At 36.4% G+C, this 21530-nt stretch overlaps 2 protein-coding genes across 7 annotated transcripts; both read right to left on the bottom strand.

The window, feature by feature from the left end:
- Positions 1-1516: 1516 nt before the first annotated feature.
- On the bottom strand, positions 1517-7468 carry LOC122082373 (DEAD-box ATP-dependent RNA helicase 41-like). The gene is given in 5 exon segments (XM_042649921.1): positions 1517-2501; positions 2633-3433; positions 3436-4398; positions 6057-6140; positions 7324-7468. Coding segments are annotated over 3 exon segments (1599 nt in total). The 5' UTR covers positions 6115-6140; positions 7324-7468; the 3' UTR covers positions 1517-2501; positions 2633-2855.
- Positions 7469-11053: 3585 nt separating this feature from the next.
- Positions 11054-18182, bottom strand: LOC122074877 (probable RNA-dependent RNA polymerase 1). Of its 6 annotated transcripts, none has more exons than XM_042639961.1 (5): positions 18063-18182; positions 17008-17560; positions 13771-15674; positions 13334-13484; positions 11054-12150 (listed from the first exon to the last, which is right to left on the bottom strand). In XM_042639961.1, exons 2-5 carry the CDS (start codon positions 17539-17541, stop codon positions 11254-11256), a joined length of 3486 nt encoding a protein of 1161 aa, XP_042495895.1. In that variant the 5' UTR covers positions 17542-17560; positions 18063-18182; the 3' UTR covers positions 11054-11253. The 6 variants fall into 6 exon arrangements, with proteins under 6 accessions (XP_042495895.1, XP_042495914.1, XP_042495829.1 ...); XM_042639980.1 differs by having other exon boundaries at positions 17008-17544; positions 18068-18168; XM_042639895.1 differs by having other exon boundaries at positions 18068-18166.
- Between the last annotated feature and the right edge of the window lie 3348 nt (positions 18183-21530).

The raw sequence follows: 21530 nt of genomic DNA, 5'->3' as shown, positions 1-21530 counted from the left end.
GGATTTGCTGTGGTTGATTTCCGCCTTTTGCTTCAATTTTGCCCTCCCTTCTTTTCAACCGGTTTATGATCCATTGTGTTGAGCTTGCTTTGCCCAAGTTTGGATATCTTTTTGGTACATCATCGCTCATGAATTGTTCAATGAACAACTTTAACATTCCAAAATCAAGAATGCATTTTAACAGAACATGTATCGAAACAATGTTCTCATTCTCAGTTAAAAATAGGATTATAGGAATGCACAAATGCCTGGTTCTAATTCTTGCTAACCCTTCTCATGGACTAATCACAGGAATTTTCTGTACTGGTCATTTGCTACAGTTTTGGCTGATAAGATTGGGTGTTCTTTAAACCCAGAAACTTATCCTGTGATGATAGTAGAACTCAGCTTATATTTCCATTTCCTCAATATTCTTGATCTTATTACTCAACATTCTGCCATTATTGCAGGAGTTGTTACTTGTTAGATGGGCAGAATTTGAGACAACAACCATCACTAAGCTTTGGATTAGTTTATTGTCAATTCATTTGATTTTAAAAATAAATGACTAACCATCCTCGCCATAAACCAAAATTATAAATTGTTGTCATCCTTAAATCAAACCAACTCCAAATTAGGTCATTTCAGGTTTGGTTGTTCAAGGGTCATGTTCTTCACATTTTTCTTCTGTTCTCTTGTGAACAGGTTAAAGTTGACGTAATTGATGAACCAATTCCTGGTTTTTATTTACTTTATTTGATCCAAGTCCTTGTTAAACCAAGATTGTCTGAAAAAAGTACCTAACACTATAATTAAGACATTGCAACATCTCCTTCAAGATTGTTATCCTCTCAATTAGTGAAGATCCTTATCACTGGGGATGCTGACAGCCCTATTATTAAGACATTTAAACTTCTCCTTCAAGATAAAGTCTCACATTTCCTTTTACATCAATTTCACTTCCCTTTCAAACCAAAAGAAATTTACTAGTAGTTGTCTTAGTTCTAATAGCCTTATAACTGACTACAAGCTACAGAAACTACAAACGAATCCTTACAAATGACATCAACATTCATCTTGTGTCAAAGAAGAAATAGATAATAAAACTTGAAAATATCCAATGGCCATCCAGCCTTCATTTCCCTTCCTTCACATGGTAAGTTTGGAAACGGAAATGTATGGCAATTGAATGGGCTAGACGGTAATAATACCTTTAAAATGTCCAATGTAATGGAATGCATATGACAATGATATGATACATGTTTAACACAACCATCTATAAGCATAAATACGGATATGTATTTACCATGAAATATATATATATATATATATGTACTCTAGACTTTGAGCAAAAAAAGAATTTAAAAGATCCTCTTTATGATTAGTTGAAATAAATATAAGGGCAAATTACTATTCCTACATCCCTCTCTAGGTTTGGATTTTCGATTAGAAAGAGATTTTGGATTTTTTTCTTTTAAATAAAAAATACTAAAATACGGGAAAAATACAGAACAATATATGTTTAAATCGGCATCCCTTAATAAACGTGAATTTTTTCGTATTTGAAGTTTTATACGTAAAAATATGGATCCGACAATTAAATGTTTTAATATTACAAAAATATGCATTTAATATGCATATTTACTATGTTCCTTCACTTGCAACCAAATGGAGCTGTGGTGTAACTTCTGTTGTGCTGCGTTTTCTAATAGATGACATTCCTGTGTTTAATTTACCCACATTTGTGTCAATGTAGAGAAATAATGTAGATGATCTTCAACTTCCTAAGATAGGTTTCTGGTTTTCCCTGCTCAGGGAGATCCTTCTGATGGAATGAAGCACGTCTTCATCGTACCTTGTGATGGAGGATTTCTTTCTTTCCTTCAATTATTATTTCTCTAAAGCACTTCTATGCAGTTGTGCAAAGAAAATGTGAAGGTTTGGACCGGCTTCGCACCACGCATGGCTGAGAAACCTACAGCACAGAATTTGAAACCTGAATAAAAGTGGAATTACAGTGCGAATACCAATTATGCATGGAACAATGTGGGTGGCACTCATATTCCAATTTGAGATTGTTTTTCCAGTCTGCATGAAAGTTATATATATAATGATGCTAGAGAAAACACAAATAATGACATTCCTGCAAAAGGTCAGAGATATGCAATGAGAACAATGTATGCCTATTGGATTGAAACTTACCTCAAATCCAGACTCTTGAGACTACAAGGAAAAAAAGATTAATGGCACTTTAATGACAGTACCCACAAAGGTTACAACATAGAAATACAAATCTTACTGGAAGAAAAGGAATGTGCAACCAATGTTACGACCTATTAATGTGCTGCATTTCACAACTATATACAAGTTGGCATTTTAGTTGGTTTCCTCTAGCATATATACCCCCCCCCTCCTTTATGTTGTAGTTTGATTTTAGTATCTTGTTGTAACATCTGCGCCATAACTTTCACGGTCTAAGCTGCCAGCCATCGTAAGAATTATATGAAAAACTTGCACAGTACCTGAAGCAGAATTCATCAAGAAATTAAACAATCAGATCATGAGCAATGCGAAAGTTGGATATGGCACAGCGATAAATGATCAGATGGACCTCTTGTGGACATCACTAGGTTAAAATAAATAAATGGATTACCTGAGCTGAACCTGCTAGTACTGATAGAAAGTGGATCCACACGCAATACCGTCATTATTGTCCAAAGTGCAGACTTCACATTTTGCCACAGTTTTCAGAAGCTATGCGACTGTCATCAACTAGGAAAAAAGCCATAAACTCTTTCAACTATTTAGGGAGGCCATTGCAGTCATCTTGCAGGCAGCACTTTATGCTCCACTAGGAATTTTCACATTAGTAGGCTTCAGCGACCATACTTCCGTTTCTTCTGGCCCTTGCCAACAGAGTAAGAAGCCATTGTGTACCGTGAATTAGCAAGCTCACGAGGAACAGCAGCTCCTGATGATCTCAAAACTTCAACCAACTCCTGGAACAGATTTTTATTCTCCTCGTTAACAAAAACAATTGCTGTTCCCTCCTCTCCCAACTTAGATGCCCTACCAATCTGATGGACATACTCTTTGATGGAATTGGGCATGTCGAACACAATCACTTGCCTCACCCCCAAAAGATCCACACCTCGTCCAAGAACACCTGTGGCCACAATCACGGAAACCTCTCCCATCAAGAACGACCTCAGGCTCTCCCTTCTTTCCTTCATGGGCTTCTCTCCATGGATTGATAGAGCTTTCATCCTAGTCGTGACCGTAATCGCTTCAGACAGGAGATCAGCACCAAGCCTTGAACTCACAAACACTACAACAGGAGGCTTAAAATGTTGCTTGCTCATCAATATCTCAAAAAGCTTTTGCTTCTTATGCTTTGACTCAACCCAGATAACAACCTGCTTCACGGAACTGTTTGGCCGGTTTGGCTTCCCGCAGACACAAGAATTAGATTATTTGCCATTGAGTTTGCCATCTTTTCAACCTCTGGTGGGATTGTTGCAGAGAACATCAATATCTGAGGCTGTAGAAGAGCCCGAAAAATCTGCATTACCTGATCCCGAAAGCCCCTCTGGAGCATGCAATCAACCTCATCCAAAACCAGAACTGATACCTCATCAAGTTCTATATCATGTTTGGTTAAAAGATCAATCAGCCTGCCTGGAGTAGCAACAATCAATTCCACCCCCTGCTGAATGCGGTAAATTTGTCCAGCCATGGCATCACCACCAACCACAAGTGCAGTTTTAAAGGGCAGACCCTTCCCCAGCAGCTTAGCTTGTTCCTCCACCTGCACACAGAGCTCTCTGGTTGGTGCCAGAACCACTGCTAATGGTTTTTTCTGGTCTGAGGGGTGTTTGAAACGAGAATTTGCACAGCGAGAAACTACAGGAACTAAAAAGGAAGCTGTTTTACCAGAACCTGTATCAGCTGAAACGAGCAAGTTTTTGCCAATCAAAGCAGCTGGAATGGCTTGCATTTGGACAGGTGTGGGTATTTCATAACTGGCAGCTTCTAAATTTTGATGGAGCTTTTGAGGTAGACTGCAGGAAGAAAATGACAGGATGGGTGGTGGAACAAATTCTCCCTTGACTCGGATCTCAATTCTCTTTCTTAAAGCTTCAATCTGGTTGCTCGTCAAACCCTCAGAATTTGATTTATGATCACCATCTTTAACATAAAAGCACTCATCTGTGACAGGAACTCTTACAGAAGCTGAAACACCCACTGGCCTTCGGGAGTTGGCAAGTCTACCAAGGAGGATCTGCTTGCATTCCATGCTGCATATATCATCATCCGTCTCATCACATATATACTCACCATAGCGACCACAAATAACACAGGAAGGCTCCCCTGGCAGGGCTTCTCTTTGATTCCAACACTTCTCTTTAATAGGACTTCCTGAGCCACAGGCTAACACAGAAAAGTCAATATGATAAATTGTGCTTCAATAATGACAAATGAAGTGTTAGATAACATAACTATATATGGGATAATTTAATCATGTTAGTCAGTTTATATAGATAAATCTGCTCATTCTTCACTTAAAAGGGAGCAGGTTTACCACCAAGGCACCAATGGTGAATCACATTTTAACTTTTTCCACATTTTTTATAATGTAAAAATATGTAATCAATCATTTTGATTATAATAAATTTGTTTTAACAAGGCTTTTAAATGGATTTGGTTCATAGTTGTCAAAGCATTGCCTAGGCTGCTGAGCGGGTTTTTGGGGGCTGAGTGGTGGTCCCCCTTATGTTAACTTAATGAGGGTCCACCCTGTTGTCTTGGGCATTGTTAGGCAACACCTAGGGGGTCTTATTTGTTAACAGTACAGAAGCAAACTAAAACAGAATGGAAGGAAAAATATGCACTACTCAAGAATTTAAACAACATAATGAAAGAAAGTATGGAAGCGTATGTTTAGCTAGTTGATAATGACCAAAAAAAGCAACACAAACTAAATTTCTTCAGAAAGAGTAGTGATGCCTATTTGACAATCAATTTCAGATAGAGTACAGCATAGTTGTCAAGGCGTCGCCAAAGCGTCGCCTAGGTGTCCAGGCGGTTTGCCTGGGGCCTAGGCGATAGTCGCCTTGTTGCACTGCATGCCACCTTGTGTATTGGCACTTATTTATGCCAAATATCATTTAAGTAAATATTTTTTATATTTGTTATTTCATTTACTTAAGATATCATTCATAAATAAGCAAATACCCCCTATTTGAATCCAATAAAAATAGTTTAAAAATCAAATTCCAAAATGATAAAAGTCAACCCCCCAGTCCAAGAACAAAAACTGGATTTTGGTTATAGGGGCGACTTTCAACTTTTAAATGCTGGGGTTTTTCTCAACTATGAAAATTTTATAAATTCTATCATGTTAAAACATTGCTAAAAACCAAAAGTCTGGTAAAATAATCTTTTTTTTTTATATCCATAAAATTATTTTCATTCAGCCAATTTTAATAGTATTCGCGCACTTAAAAATAAGTTTGACCGGAGCATATCTTTTTCATTACAACTCAGATTTAAATAATCTTAGATCTGTTTAAAAGTTAGTATTATATTATAACTAATACAAAAAGTCTCATGTAAAAATAAAATCATTTGACCAGTCAAACTTATTATAGAATAAGAGCATTTCTCTAAATTTTGATTTTTTTAAAACTTGATATGACTTAATGTTAATTTTTTTATGATTTAATATGGCTAAATGTTGATTTTTAATGAGTTGATGTTGTTTAATCTTGATTTTTTATGATTCAAGGTATATACAACTTACTAAATAATGATAGAAAATAGGGAAGATAAAAAAATAACACTTGTTCGCCTTAAGGCGGGCGCCTTCTCGCTTAAGCTCTTAGACAACCCTCCACCGTCTTGGTTCGCCTTAACGCCGTGACAACTATAGAGTACAGCCGTGTACAAAGTAATTGGTTCAAGGCTTAGTTAACTTGAGTCGAGAGTCCTCTAATCAACAGGCATGCTGTAAACAATTAAAACCAAAAAAAAAAGTGGGGAAGAGGAGAAAAAGATCAGGAATTTCAAGTTCTTACCTGTGGCTTCACCAGTATCTATTGCATCCTGTTTATTATACTTCTTGTCTTCTTCCATGATCCACACTTTATATTTTTAAAAGCCTGAGCAGTCACTAGAATATTAGAATGCCACCATAGTCACAAGACCTCAACAACAGAATATCACTGGAACTCTATATTGGGTAGGGATAGGGGAGAAGAACTCTCCATACATGCCGAGAAAGATCCAAAAGTACATTGAGAGGTTGAGAGCATTATATTCATTATTTTAAGACATTTAAAAGTTGATCAATAGTTTCTAGACATGAGCAGTAAAACACAGTCTAACAAATTTATTGACTAATGAGATGCACATATCTAAAATTAGAATAAGAACACTTTAATTAGAAATTGCAATTCAGTGAAAGCCCAAAAAAGAGCAGGTTTGAATTTATATACATTTTGTCCATGATATTGTTTGGATAGCAAAGGGAAAAGGAAACAAGACAAGATTAGTACACATAGATTCATCATGAAGCTGCTGGTGGATCGATGAAAAATAGGCCACAGAAATAGACAACCCATAATAGTCTTGTGATTCTCTTCCTCATATGAATAATGGAAATCAGAACAAACATAATCGGTAGGTGAAATTTTAGTCCAAAATAGGGAAGTGAGAGGAAACCCTGATTTCAACTTCCATACACTTACAGTAAATAGATTCAAAGCTTCTTCAAATGGATGCAATTATTCGAATATAAATTAAACAAACCACAAAGGTCAAGAATCAGAAATCCCTGAGTTGCATAGAGAAAGGGTCTCAAGGTCTGACATCAGAGATCACTGAAGTCCAGGAAACAACATTTTTAAAGCCCCAACCTAAAGAAACACAGTTTTGAGTACATAACAATCAAATTATTTTATGAGAAGATATCTTTGGATAATCCTGACTTGATCTGTACAGGAATTTGATAGCATAGAACAAGTGGTTTGAACTTTGAAAGAGAAGGCAAGAGCAATCAAACACTTCCAAAGCCAAATTCCTTTACAAAAGGCAACAAAAGTGGGTTATTTTCTTTTCCCCCTTTTTGCCCAGATTGGGCTTTGAAAAACAAACTAGGTAGCTATTTTTGGAGGTTAGGCGAGTTTCAGTTGAATCAACAACATGACGAGTTGATGATCAAAGAGAGAACGAAGCATTAAGATCGTGGAGAGAGGGAGATGGAAGGATTAGGTTATGACCATAATCTAGAATCTCGAATTGATCAAAAGAGAGAGAGAGAGAGAGAGAGAGAGAGAGAGAGACCTGTAAGTTGAGCTGAGAAGTTGGCCTTCAGGTTGTGATTTGTGAAAACAGGGCTTGTTCTTCGTTCAGTTGAGAATGGAAAGGGAATTCTACCCCCCAAAACATAGAAAAATGAGAGGGAGAGGGAGAGGGAAAGGGAGAGATAATAGATTGATGGTGCCATGTGGACTTAAAAACTATTCCCAATTTGCCTTTAATTTGGCCCCTCTTGTGATCTGGATTGAGGATCTGATCCAATGGTCCTGATTGATCTCCAAAGATCCCCTTACGCTCCAATTGTAAGGGTGTCAAGCGGTCGAGTGCCTAGTCAGGCTCGATGAATTTCTAAGGCTTCATCGTGAATGCTCATTTAGCTAAATAGGCTTAGCTAGCAAGGGCATGGTATGGTCGATAATCAGGTTAGTCGGTCTCTAGCTTTAATCGGACTGCTATAAATGGGCATTAATCGAGCTATTGATCTATTTAACGTTAAATGGGCTTTAAACTGATCCTCATTAAAATTGGTCTCTTAAATATATTTAAAGAGGAATACCAATAAAATGAAATAAAAATGGGCAAAGCAACTAAGTTAGTAAGGTACTCAGTCTTTAACCCACAGAACTCAAGTCAATTAAACTATACCTACACAACCCGAGTTTAACAAGTTCACATCAATTAAACTATGCTTAAAAAAGATGAATATTTAGATAACAATCACCACCATCTCAACTGTACATATCACATAGTCTTAGCACTAAATATAAATAGTATTAAAAAAAAAATACAAGTAATATTAAAGGGGTCGGACTAGGTCGGGCTAGGTTGGGCTTAAAGGAGTCGATTCAAGTCGAACTTGTAAATGTGTCAGGCTGATGTGAGGCCGATTGGGCTTCCATCGGCCGATTGTCAAGCTTGAACCCAACACGTTTATTAATCGGGTTGGTCTAAGTCGGGCCATAAACGTGTCAACCTCGTTTAAGTCTACTGATGTGGGCCTAGAATTGATACCCCTACTCCAATGACTCCTACACATGGTTTTGGTATCGGTATCAAATCAACTATATCGTATTGATATTGGCCAAGATCGATCCCAATACCTGGCTGATCCAAGATTAGGTATCATATTGGTATCAGGGTAAAATCATTAAAAAATCTAATTTTTAATAATAAAAAATATATATATATATATATATATATAGGAATAATGTTGACCAATCCGAATCAATATAGCCACTTCCAAACCAATATCGTATCGGCATCAGCCGAGACCATTACCAATACCGATAATTAAATTCTTGCTCCTTCATGGCTGCATCTCCGGTTTCTCTCCAAGTACAAAACACAGTTGGGGTGTACACTGTCCAATAGTATCTTACCCGTTCGAACATTTCGGAAACAACAAGAAAACGAAAATTTTCATACGGGTTTTAAACGTTTAGATTTGAGAATTATTGAAAAAAGAAAAATTGTGGGACCAATTCATGTCTTATTACTTAAACATTAATATTTGATATATTAATCTTTACTTTGATGTATTAATCATAAATTCATATAATATTCATCCAATTATATAGGCAATTTCTTTGTCATTTATTTGCTTTTGTATTTGGCAAGTAAAAAAAAAAATTCATTATCTTACACGTTAAAGAAAAAAAAAACATGTTTTAAACACGTTAAAGGTCTGTATGACAATGTTTTTGTTTTAAAAAACAATTTTTGAATGGTAAACCCATTGTTGGAAAACCAAGTTTTGTGACTCAAGTTGACCTCTTTAAATCCTAATGAGTCGGAACGAGTCACAAAAACTAGGTGAGTCATATCAAATTTCCCCCTCTTATTTCCATACTATTATTTCTCATGCAATCCAAATAAATAATTGATAAAAAAAATTAAATGAGACAAGATAGAATAAAAGTGTGTGTTTTTTTAAAAATTTTTATGAAACTCATCATTCATTGTCTCTTAGATGAAAGTGATAAGATCCGACTTGGAGATGTCATGGTCATAAATCATGTTTTTTAAATTAAATTTAGATGTACACACCAATAATCACTAGATTCAATATAGAAAACTTCGATCATTGAATATTTAATGGCATTAGAATATATTTTAATTCAAAACTATTCAAAAAATCCGACTTAGCCTTTTGACAAGAATCGGTTGTTTTATTGTGAAAACAAAGAGTCTTGAATGACTCGGTATGATTTGGTCCCAGTCGGTCATTTTTTAATACAAGACGAGTCTCCTTAACTCTTGGTCAGGTTTCTAATTTTTTGACTAAACTCGGCTTAGTTTTCCTAGTCAAAACTTAGTTTGCAACAATAGGTAAACCAGAAACATGTATAAAATGTCATATTAACAGAAAAAAAAAAATCTTCTGTTTTTACCAAATTAATAAAATGCCATCCCTTGACATAAATTTTTGAGAACATATAGTTTAGGCATATAAAAATTATTAGTCCACTGTTGTTGAGTTTAATAGTATTATCACCATGAAATCAAAGCCACCCCACACCCAAAAAAAAAAAATCATGAAAATAGGTACACTAGACAATGTTCAATGAACTAACAATCATATTTACTAGCATACAAAAATCCTTGTCCGAGTTGGATACATAACTAGTACCTTTCATTTACCATTTAAGAAGATTGCAAATATTACACAACTAAATATAGACTTTGGCCAGTACAAACAGTCATATAAGGTTTGCTGTTGATAATGATTTTAAGATTTCAGAGCCTATCTATCAAGAAAATAGAGAATTCAGAAGTTGGACAATATCTTCTCTAGAAAGTAAAGATCAATAGTCTATCGGATCAGGCCTGAAATTGACACCCCTACATGGCACTTGTGGAACAACAGCCAGGGATTAAAATCAATACAATATTGATTCTGATCGGCCTGGATTGATTGATTTTTCCCTATGTTCATAAAATTGGAGTTTTGCCAATTTTACCCTTAATCCAATACCATTGCATGATCCAGAATACGATCTGATCTAATCACAATACTTAGTACCCTGGCAACAGCAGCACTAGAAGCATCATCATGTTTTCTTCCAATCCACAAGTGTTATGATCCTCAAGAATGGTTCATAATTCGAAATGGACATTTTTGCTTATCATGTGATCATTAATGCTTGATAGGTTTAGGAAAACCCACCTGATACTCTACATCTCCACTGTCCACACCAAGGTTTTTAAACTTGAGATCGGTCTCAATCGGTACGATTCCAATCCTGGATGGTGCCACCTGTCTATTGGGATTGGATTGGATGGGTTTAACCTTTTTTTTTTAATTAGAATTTTGGACCATTATACCCTTATACCTTACTAGGGGATCTGTAATATTCAAGGATTTAGTTCTCCGTCTTGGTACCAGTTTCAGTCTCTAACGATACTGATATGATATCAAACCAGATCAGATCAATGTCTAAGGTCACTTTTGCCGTTGCTTTTCATTTTTGTACTGTTTTACCCCTAAAACAATATGGGTAACTGATCCGGATCAGTCAAGTATCAGGTATCGGTCTCAGCCAATACTGATATGATACGGCCGATACAATATCAATACTTGAAACCATGGTAAGGATCAATCTTTGTTGATATCAGTCCAATATTTTTTTCGGGTTCATTGTCACACAATTCTGCAACCTTCGACCTCAAAGTTGAGTACATGATCAACATGACATTGAGGCTACGATGAGACTTGTCTAATATTTTAAAATCATTGTCCACACAGTTCCTTTCATTTCCTTTTCTAATAGCCAATATTCACAGAAATGGTGGCATTCAAACATTAATATAAGTATCAGCAACTACAAAAGCCATATTCAATAGTTTGGTTTACATCACATTCAGGAGTTCCATCAAGCCCTAGCTTTTTATACAATCCAAACATATAATAACATAAGCAACATATCAGAAATATTATTGAGGGAACCCTCCTTTTCAAATGAGCATGAAATCATCTTCAAATTGGTGTTCAAGCAAAGATAAATTAAGAGACCATTCAAAATCAGAACCACACACTTTCTGAGGCGAAAGTCCCTTGCCAACTCGACTACTCAAAACCACACGCTTCCTGATACTGGCCTTCTTGATCTTTATCAGTTTGTCATAAATGCACCATGGAAAACTCAGGAAATGATCGCGATTCATACCTTCATTGTAGCATCCCCAATAATTAAAATGATATGTTACATGATACCAAGCTGATGCCTTTGCATACACCTCATCAGGAGATGGATCTGTCCCAAATCCCTCATCAAACCATTTCCTGGCCTCCTTTTTTAAAGACCTAACTGCCAATCCAATTGCCTCGGCATCCCGTTTCTTTGTGAATGATTTTGCCATCTTCATGATATTCCCACTGAGGATCTCTGCCTCGGTGTTGATCCCATAATAATCCATCAGGTTTCCCAGCTTAGAATCGTACTCACCTTTGTAATAGCAAGCATCATCGATGTAATCCTCAAAGCCATCAACTTCCATTTCGGGGTCGTAAGATCTCCTTGCCATCTCTTGAGTGAATTTTGTAAAGGATGTGTGTGATGCTTTGTCTTTTATCTCTCTGAAGAGTTTTCCAATCACTCTTTTTGATTCATAGGTTGGTTTGTCAAGCTTTTCCATGAAATCTGGATATTCATTGGCACGAAGATAAGCTGGAATTTCCGCTGTGACACCAGTCTTTGGGAAATCGACAGCAATTGAGGAGAGCTTTGCAAGTTCAATACAGTTATCGCTTTCTGCCATTTTTGGTTCCTTGTCAGCAAATACTAAGTGAGCATTTGAAATGATTCCAAGGCTTTCATTCACAATGTAGTCTGTGAAGTACTGCTCAACTTCCTGTACCAGAAAAAAAATAAACATGACTCCGAGGGATTTTCAGTTTCTACATACAACAACAACAACAAACTCAGCCTTTTTCCCAACTTAATGGGGTCAACTACATGGATCTAAAGAAAACAAATTAGGTAAAGACTGAGGTCTAAATAGAAAAGGAGATGCAGAGGTGAGAAGAGAGAGGAAATGAGATGAGAAATGAAAATGAAAAAGACATAAGAAAGAATAATAATGAATGCAAGATGAAAAATGAGAAATAAAAGTAAGAGGAAAGAGGCCAGCCCGGCAAGTTAGGAGAAGCACAGCTAAATGGGGTCAGCTTCATGGATCCTTGTTCTTCAATAGGTTCTATCAGAGGTCATACTTGGTAAAAGACCCAAACTATGCATGTCCTTCCTCACAACCTCCCCTATGGTCATTTTAGGTCTATCCCTAGCTCTTTTAACCCCTTCAATCTGAATCATATCACTCCTCCTGACCGAAGCGTCCCTAGGCCTCTGTTCAACATGACCATACCACCTCAAACGACTTTCAGTTTCTACATCTTGTGAAGAATTTGAGTAAGAACCTTTGATCATTGATCTTAGAAGCACAATCTAAATGCAACTGACAAACAGAAGCATACCTTGAGATGTCTAGTCAAAAGTTAACATCAAAACTATGGGGATGTTGGATACATATCAATGGATACTTTTCTCATTAAACAATTTCCGTGTTACTTTGTTATGAAGCAAATATAATTGATACTCTCAAGGATAATGCATAGAGAACATAGTCAGATTCTAGAATGGAAGCTCACATAGTTTTCAGTATCAAATGTGAAAGGAAGAAAGAGAGTAAATATGAAGAAATAATATAAGAATTTTTTTTATTTTTATTTTTATTTTTATTTTTTATTTTTTTTTATTTTTTTTAAATAGACCTACATTTGATGGAGATCCAAATCTCCAGGCATTAGTCAATCCTCATGGGAACTGAGCACAGGTTGCCATTAAAAGATCAAATCTCCAGTCATTTGATACTGTGTATGGTTGCATAAACTTAGTATTGGCAAGCAAAATGATCAATACTACAACAACCTCAGGGCAAGCATGGCATAAAAAAATTAAGTGACAGCCAGAATCTATATGGAGGTACTAAAGAGTTTCAGGATTACATTGTGCATCATAACATGCAAGACTAGTACCTCAATCGTAACATCATGGTCCAAGGTTTTAGTTGCTGCTGGATCATACTCCATTGGTTTACTTTGACGAGGAGGAATAAGTGCAGGATCCCAACTTACGAAATATAAATCTCCATCTAAATCACTCCCTGAGCATTCATTTGGGTGTGGTCTACAACCGCAGTTCAGATAACAAAGAAAAAGACAAATTTAGACAAGAAGTTGAGATCTATACAGAGTATTCACATCAAAGAAATGAATTAAGAGAAAACTGTTTAAGAAAGGAAGGGGAAAAAAAAGCCTAAGTCCCTTCTGTTTGATACCCATTGATTTGGAGCTTCTGCTATAAAAACTTTCATACCATCCAAATAAGTCAAACTAAGATTCTGAATTGAGATCACCAAAATATCACAGACAGTATAATTAACTACCAGAATGAATCCGGTAAACTGTCTCACCTTACTCCTTTTTGTGGGAAAACAATGCAATCCACCATGTGGTACAATTCTGGGACATCAATGGCATCCAAAACACGCACATCACCAGGATGCAAGCATGGGTTTTTAGCAACAATTACCTTTCCCTCAACAATATCTTTTTGCCAGTACGATCCATTTCTGTGAAACATGAAATGGGAAGAATAATGAAATTGTTTACGCCCAATGCCAGAAACTTTGATAAATACTTGCCCATATTCCAAGGTTCGAGTTTCATCCAGACATCCCATTAATGATCTTCCATTTGGAACAAATATCCTTGACTTTTTTCGCAGTTCTTGAAGCTTTGCTGCCCGGAATGCTTGTAGCATCATTGAAAGGAATGGTTCGGTATTAGGCTCATAGCCACACATCAACATTTCCTTGAAAACATTACTGTTTTCACCAGGAGACATCAGCTCAAGAGCTTCATATGCCCTGGATGAATCGGTTAGAATAGCATCCAGTTTGATCACAGCCTGCCTTTGCTTTTCTAGGAACATATAGTCTTTCACTCCAAGTGTTGACAAAAGAGTGATTATCTGACGATTGAGGAAACAAGGCTGATACTTGCTCCATGCCAGAACATCTAGTTTCTTGTTCTGTGATTTATACTTGCACATGCTCTTTCTTAAAGATAATTTCATTGTTGATGTAGGGTCTACAGCCACAACACCCTTGAAGCCACCATATCTTATTTGAAAGGCAGATGGAGTAGAACCTTCTAAGCCACACCTTTTTGCAACTCTCCGTGCAAAATGAGCAGAAATTTTGCCAATACCATCCGAGAAATTATACTTCCTGCGCTCTATATCACGGATAATTTCAACGTCATGCGCATAAACAGTAAGAGTTTCTGTGGAAGAGCTGAAAGATTGACCCAATCTAGCAGCATATTTTGCCACATTTCTTATTTCATGAAAATCACCCATCCATTTTCTGATCCCTGCTGCCGTAAGTCCATCATCTGTTTTCGCAAACATCCATGCAGAATTATCACGCAATTGACTTGGTGAGAAGGCAAGAAAATCAAACCTTTTTTCTCCAATAACTATGCCATTTCTTAATGTAGAAAGTATCCTTTTGTAAATTCCAGTACGCCTTCCTTCGCTGCAAGTAGATGTTCGTGGAGATAAATCTATTGAATACAGGTTATCCAAATTCTCATCAACAAAAGAGACACGAATAAAATTATCAATGTACTTAGAGTAATTGCGTAGCACACGATTTGAAACATTAACTTCCGGACCACAGAAGTACACTTTACTAGGGGTTATTTGAACCCTGCGAACATAAACCAAGCCAGCATCCAAGGAAATAGTAGGGGAAATGGGAGTACGATTGGATCTGCGGTATCTTCGATATTGTTCATGGAGCCACCCAACAGGTTCATAGCAGCATTCTTTTAAATGATACAGCTTCTCCAAGGCACGTTCTATGTGGTTAGCTGGAATGAAAGCAGGATGAACTAACTTGAAGAAATTAGCATCAAGTGTTGGCCCAGCAAGGCACCCATTCTGAACCAAGGAACACACCTTAAACAGGATTCCATATGGAAATCTCTTCAATTCAAGAACATCAGGAGGCCCAACAATGGGGACTAGATCCAAATTATTGGAGAACGCTGATCCACTCTCCAAGATAAACTGACCTTTATCTTTTTTATAGTAGACAAAATGTTTTTTGAAATCTGGAAGTGCACATCTGTATGGAATCCTTAAGCACATGGCAGAAGATTGTCCAATACAGCATGAGTGAGTGAAATCTGTTGCTCTATCCCACTGATGATCTGAAGCATCCTTGAAATAGTTTGAATTATTGGGATCTTCAAACATAAGCCCTGAAGAAAGTAGAGGTTTTTCATAGATCCGAGGAACACCAAGCACCTAAAAGTTGAAGAAATTATGTCTTCTGTCTTCATTGACATGCTTTGTGAAACATAAATAATGTTTAGAGCAGTATTTCTTGTTTGGTCTACATGAATTTGCAGTAAAAATGGTAAATTTCAAGCATCGATACAAATCAAGATCAAATGAAAACTTAGAACAAGCATTGTTTGCATTCAATTCCACACCACTTACAATATGTATGAATCACAGTATGAACATGATGCCAATTGTTGTTAACTCTTTATAATTTACAAATGGGTTTTGGGGCCCATATGAAAAATAGCCACTAAGATTCAACCACAAGTATAGGAAACTAATGGATTTGGCCAACGATAATCTATCGCAAAATGTTTTGACCTGTTAACATGCTTCAGAATTTGTAGATGTGCATTTTGGAGCATGCAAAGTAATATAAGAAGAGTGAGTCTTAGGACAATACTAGAGTAGGAAAAAATGAAGCTACTACTTTTGAACTACAGATTGTTAATCATCAACCAAACCCAAAAAAAGAAATTAAAAAACTCAATCGACATCAATAGGCTGTAAGCGGCCTACTCAAGAAATAAAAGCAATCTTCCATCCACTCCAAACAAAGGTTGGGTGAGAAACCACTCCAAAGGTAGGGAGAGGGCCTGTTAGGGGTTGAAATGCGGCAAAGGGAGGGGAAGACAAACATGCTCGAACAGATTGTTAATCAAATGAACAATGAAATTTATCAAATCCTTATAAAAGAGTTATCAAAGAGAGCTTTCTTGCATCCCAGAAGCAAGGGGAGCTTTTTGACAGCCTGCTCTGCACAAGTGGATGTATAAATTCAGTCTTACCAGTTATTGATGCAATCAGCTGTGGTTACCCCTGTTTACCAATCAGGTATAAATATTCACTATCAATGTAGGTGCATCTATAAATTTTTACACCAACCATTACATATTTTATGGTTTTGTTTGAAATCAGGCACACACAATTCAAATTGCAAAGGTAAGATCACATCCAAAGATCCTAGGATCATTTTGTCTGTCTCACTTGGATAATCAGTTAATATCACCGCATAACTCTCACCTCTAGAATGTTCAGTTAGTTCTTGAATCAAAAGATCCTAGGATCGTACCCTATTACGAGATGAACAAGGAAACCTAGGCCAGTTATACTTTGGTTTTATACTTTACATGACATTGAATTGTGATGTGTCCCAACACCTAAACCCCTAAATCATTAGGCAATAGGACTATCAGGAACAATGACATCTTCACACCAAGGAATGGAAAAAATCATGATCAAATAGAAATTAAGAATTAAGCAGCAATATTGAAACTACTTCTCATGAGCATACCTGAATTAAGAGAAACTTGTATCTGTATTGACCATGTGGATTACGAAGCTGGATTTGCCAGATGTCTTCATAAGAGAGTTCAAGCTTATATTCTACACCATCATAAGACAGGAAGAAGTATATTTTCCGCAGATCAAAACCAAATTTCACCACAACATCCTGCCCTGTATAGAGAACACAGAATTTTTCACCCGAAACTTGACAGCCAAAATGCAGTCTCGTATTCTCCAAAGTAAGAATCGAGGGACTTGGCTTGGATACTATATCATGATCCGCATACGAAGCCTTCAGGTAAAAATTCCCATAATATAGGCACTTATTGGCCAAGTACACTAGTAGTTCAGCCGCACTCTTAGAAGTTGTAAATTGCACAATAGCAAAAGCATATGCCTCCTTATCTGGATTTTGATTCTTGTGTGGCCTGATTTTTACTGCATAAACAGTTTCTTTGCCAGTAAAACCCTCTAGAAATTCCTTAACTTCTTCCGCAGTTACATAAGAAGGGAACCGAGGAATACGAATCGTCCTCCCCATATCCTACAAGTAATCCAAACTGCATTTCAATGTTTGTTTAATACCAAGTAAGTGACTGCTAAAGTCTAATACATATATGAGATTCAATAAGCACATATTGTTTTATTAGAAAAACAAGATCATTCCAACTCCAAAGCATTAAGAAATAAACAAAAATGAAGAAAAGGAGAGAGAGAGAGAGAGAGAGAGTTTCAAATGCCATTTCCCTCTTTCCAAAGAAATGTCAAAACCCATTTTCTATGCACTCTTCCTCAACTACTATTGGAGCCACAGCCATTACAGAGAAAAATAGAGATAGAATCACAAGTCTGAAACTACAGAAATTGAATGTACATTTTGTAATGCTTGATCATCTCAAGCAAAAAAGACAGGAATACAGAAACTAAGAGCACAAAAACAAGGAATGAAATTCTACAAAGATCAAAAGATGAAACTGGAACTACTCAAAGAAGCATAATAACAGTGAAATACTCAGAACCCATTTCCTGAAACATAACAAAACTCAGAGAATAGATAACTACCTCACCTCAAAGGTCACAAAGGTCCACCAGAAGTATGAGGTTCGTTCAAATCACAAAGAGCTGAGGGATGGTTTCAAGGTAAGAATGAGTTAATGAAGAAATTAAGAAGCAGTCATACTTATAAATGAAACTATAGAATCCATGATCACTGCTTTCCAAGGTAACGAAGGGTCCGTTTGATAACGTTTCAAGAAACGCGTTTCTGCCAGAACCAGAAACAGCAGAAACAGAGCAAAAAGTGTTTGATAAAACTGTTTCGTTTCACTTATTTTCAGAAATAGAAATAGAAATTTCTACTTATTTATTGTTCAAGAAACAACCCAGGCGAAACAAGTTCAACTTATTTCGCCGTTTCTGAAAACGACTTGTGGCCATATTTTCATTGGTTATTATCGACTTCTAAAAACATGACTTATCAAACACCTTCAATTCCGTTTCTATTTCTAGAAAGAAAATTTATGTTTCTGCCGTTTCTTGAAATAGAAACGGAAGAAACGTTATCAAACGGACCCTAAACTTTGTCACTCCCCTTCACTCCTACTCTCACTTCTTGCTTCATTCCTTTCTTTCCCATTTTATCCTAAAAGTAAAAGTTTCCCTTATTATTTCTTCTGGGCCTCACCTATCATGGACCCTATACTAAATTTTACACTTTTTTTTCTTTTTGTTAGATTCCTGCCTTCTCTATCACTATACATGTAATCTAGTGGGATCTTGAATGATGGTTCTAAGATAATTCCTACAAAACGACATTATCTGAATGATAGATCTAAGAAATTTCCACAAAAACGACATCTCTTATCTTCCATGTAAGAAAACATGCATGACCATAGGCTTTTAATTTTTCTTGGCTTCTTATGGGAAATAATAGTAGGGAGCAGCATGGGACACTTGATAGGCCAATGGTAATGTAGAGAAAGAAGCTTGGTCTCCAAGCTAAGGAGATGGTGGGGGAGGAAACAAAAAAAATTCTGACTTTATCTGTTGACTAAAGAGTCTTGAGAGTATGAGATATTCTTGCGGTCAAGGTTATGGGTATTACTAACAAAAAAAAAAAAAATTATTGAGTATCCGTGTCATTGTTGGTATATGAATCACATAAGAGCTTATTTGATACTAGTTTTGAAAAGATTTGTTGTGGGTTGATATATATGGTTTTGGCCTCTTTGATTCTCACGGTTCTCACATCTTGTGAGTTGGTTTATAAGGTTAAGTTCTCCCAAGTCTTATATCGGTGGTATCGAAGCAATCGATCATTGGTTTCAATCATCACCCAAAAATGATGATATGATGTCAAAGTGAAGCCCCAAGGAAATGACTAAATGTTTTTAAGATAAGACTCAAGAGTAGTGTGGAACTCCTTAGAATGGTTTACCTGATCTGCCCCATGTGGACGTCGATGGTATGTCATGGAAATGGCTAAATTTAAAATTGGACTAATTTTTTTTCAAAACAATCAATTCATATGGTATTTTTGTTAGTAAGTTACTTTCTGTTTATTATCTTTTGCATCAAATTTTGGATCTAGATCCTCTCCAACGAGGTTGGGAGTTTAATGCACATCTAACAGCTAGAAGCACTTGGGCATGCACCCCAACACATGGGTGCATAGCCCAAGGAGCTCTCAGCCGCCAGTGTGTGCTTGGGCACCCAGCCTAGTTGGAGAGGATCTTTTTTCTCAAAATTCTATGTAAAAACGTAGGATAAATGCGATTATTTAGGGGAGTGGAACCCTGCACTAACCAAATCTCCCTGATCGGATTTTCATATTTCCACTCATTATGTTTATATCACGTGAAAAAATGATATAGCAATCATAATTATCTAATGTCTAGGTAATTATGTGAATTGGTTATAATTCAAATTTCATATTAAAATTCAATATTTCCTTTCATCTCATATATGGTATTATACAATCTAATGTATATTCACCTCTGGTGGTCTCGTGCATCTTCTTTAGAGTCCTAGATTGACATTGGCATATTTGAATTTGACTAAAACTTGACACATGAGTAAAGAACCTTGTGGTACATACATGTAATCCATGATAAGCTGACCTTATTGTTTCATGGCGTATCAAAAGTACTATGGGCATTTGATGGTACAGATGCCCATGGTGAAGGAAGGTGAAAGGAAACTTGATCATACTTTAACATTTAAAGTTGCCTTATATTAACACCTGATAACCTACCAGGTGACAATACGAGATAAGCTGGACATGTGATAGAAGTCCCAATATCCACTTCATTGGTTGATATCCAACACCAAATCAGCCAAAAAAAAAAAAAAAAAAACTCTACCTTTTCCAAGAACGGGAGATCTGGAATGAAATGGAAGAAAGGGAAAAGGTTGCTTGAATAGAAGGAGAGGAATCTTGAATCCTCCCCTTGAAAGGTTGCTTGAATAGATGGTATGAGGATCGAGATCAGCTTTTAGGCATGGGTTGGCTTCTTGCAAAATCTGAATCGAGCCCAGCTTGGGTTAGAACAATGAATTTGGGAACCCGCCCTTTCATCTCTTCAAGGTGGGCCCAATTACTGTCAAGAATATCCGTTTTGGATTGGATCCATCAATGCCCTAGCAGGTCAATTTGCAACTCAAATTTTATTTTTTTTCATAAGTCCTATAGTTCAATAGGGATACAAATTTGATGAAAATGTTAACTGCAGGGTCAATTTGCAACTCGAATTTTATTTTTTTTCATAAGTCCTATAGTTCTAGGGATACAAATTTGATGACAATGTTAACTGCATCATCTTCTAACCATAGTCAAATTTTTAGAATAGTCTATCATCAAAATACCATTTTCAGGTTTAGTAGGGGTGTTAAACCGCACCGGATAGGAATAAGGTGAAATTAGAATCGTTTTCATCCGGTTTCGATTTTAGCGGTTTTTAATCAGTTTTTGTTATTTGATTCACAACCGGTTCAAATGGGATTAATAGTGTCGTTTTAGAAAATGGTTTGCATCCTACAACTAGTGTGAATCCTACATATATTAAATTTCAAAAAGAGTTAAGACAATATACATTTATTTTGCCAAGGACGATATACTTTCTATGTAAAAAACTACACATACGATAACTAATTAACTATGATCCTAGAAATTAGAAAATCAAAAAGTGTGATTGTGTGAAAGTGAAACTCCCTTCTTGGTTAGTACTTTTTTTTTTCCGCTTTTTTCGTTGATACCCATCGAAATTCAAAACACTTTAAGCCCTTAATACTAGGTGTCGGTTAACCATTGGTTTTTCGATTCGGTTTGGTTTCAAACAGGAATTATGGCTTATAAAACCAAAATCGGATCAATTTACTATGGTGCGATTCGATTCGATTATAACCGGTCGGTTTCGATTCCGATAAACGATTTCGGTTATATACTGACACCCTTTAGATTGTTATATCCATTTCTCTCCTTTGAGATTTTTTTTTTTAACCTTATCTTGACTCCCCACCCCCCACCACCCC

The sequence above is a fragment of the Macadamia integrifolia genome, chromosome 1 (assembly GCF_013358625.1).
Source record: "Macadamia integrifolia cultivar HAES 741 chromosome 1, SCU_Mint_v3, whole genome shotgun sequence".
Lineage (NCBI taxonomy): Eukaryota > Viridiplantae > Streptophyta > Magnoliopsida > Proteales > Proteaceae > Macadamia > Macadamia integrifolia.
Note: the sequence above shows the minus strand (reverse complement) of the source record. Positions and strands in the feature narration are given on the sequence as shown.

What these genes read in the sequence shown, in the direction of transcription:
- LOC122074877 (XM_042639961.1), bottom strand. Translation starts at nt 17,541, where the DNA reads ATGGGGAGGACGATTCGTATTCCTCGGTTCCCTTCTTATGTAACTGCG. An exon ending in ACAAGTTTCTCTTAATTCAG is followed by an intron (nt 15,675 to 17,007) that starts GTATGCTCATGA and finishes TTCAACTTTTAG; the next exon opens with GTGCTTGGTGTTCCTCGGAT. An exon ending in TTCCCACAAAAAGGAGTAAG is followed by an intron (nt 13,485 to 13,770) that starts GTGAGACAGTTT and finishes CTGCGGTTGTAG; the next exon opens with ACCACACCCAAATGAATGCT.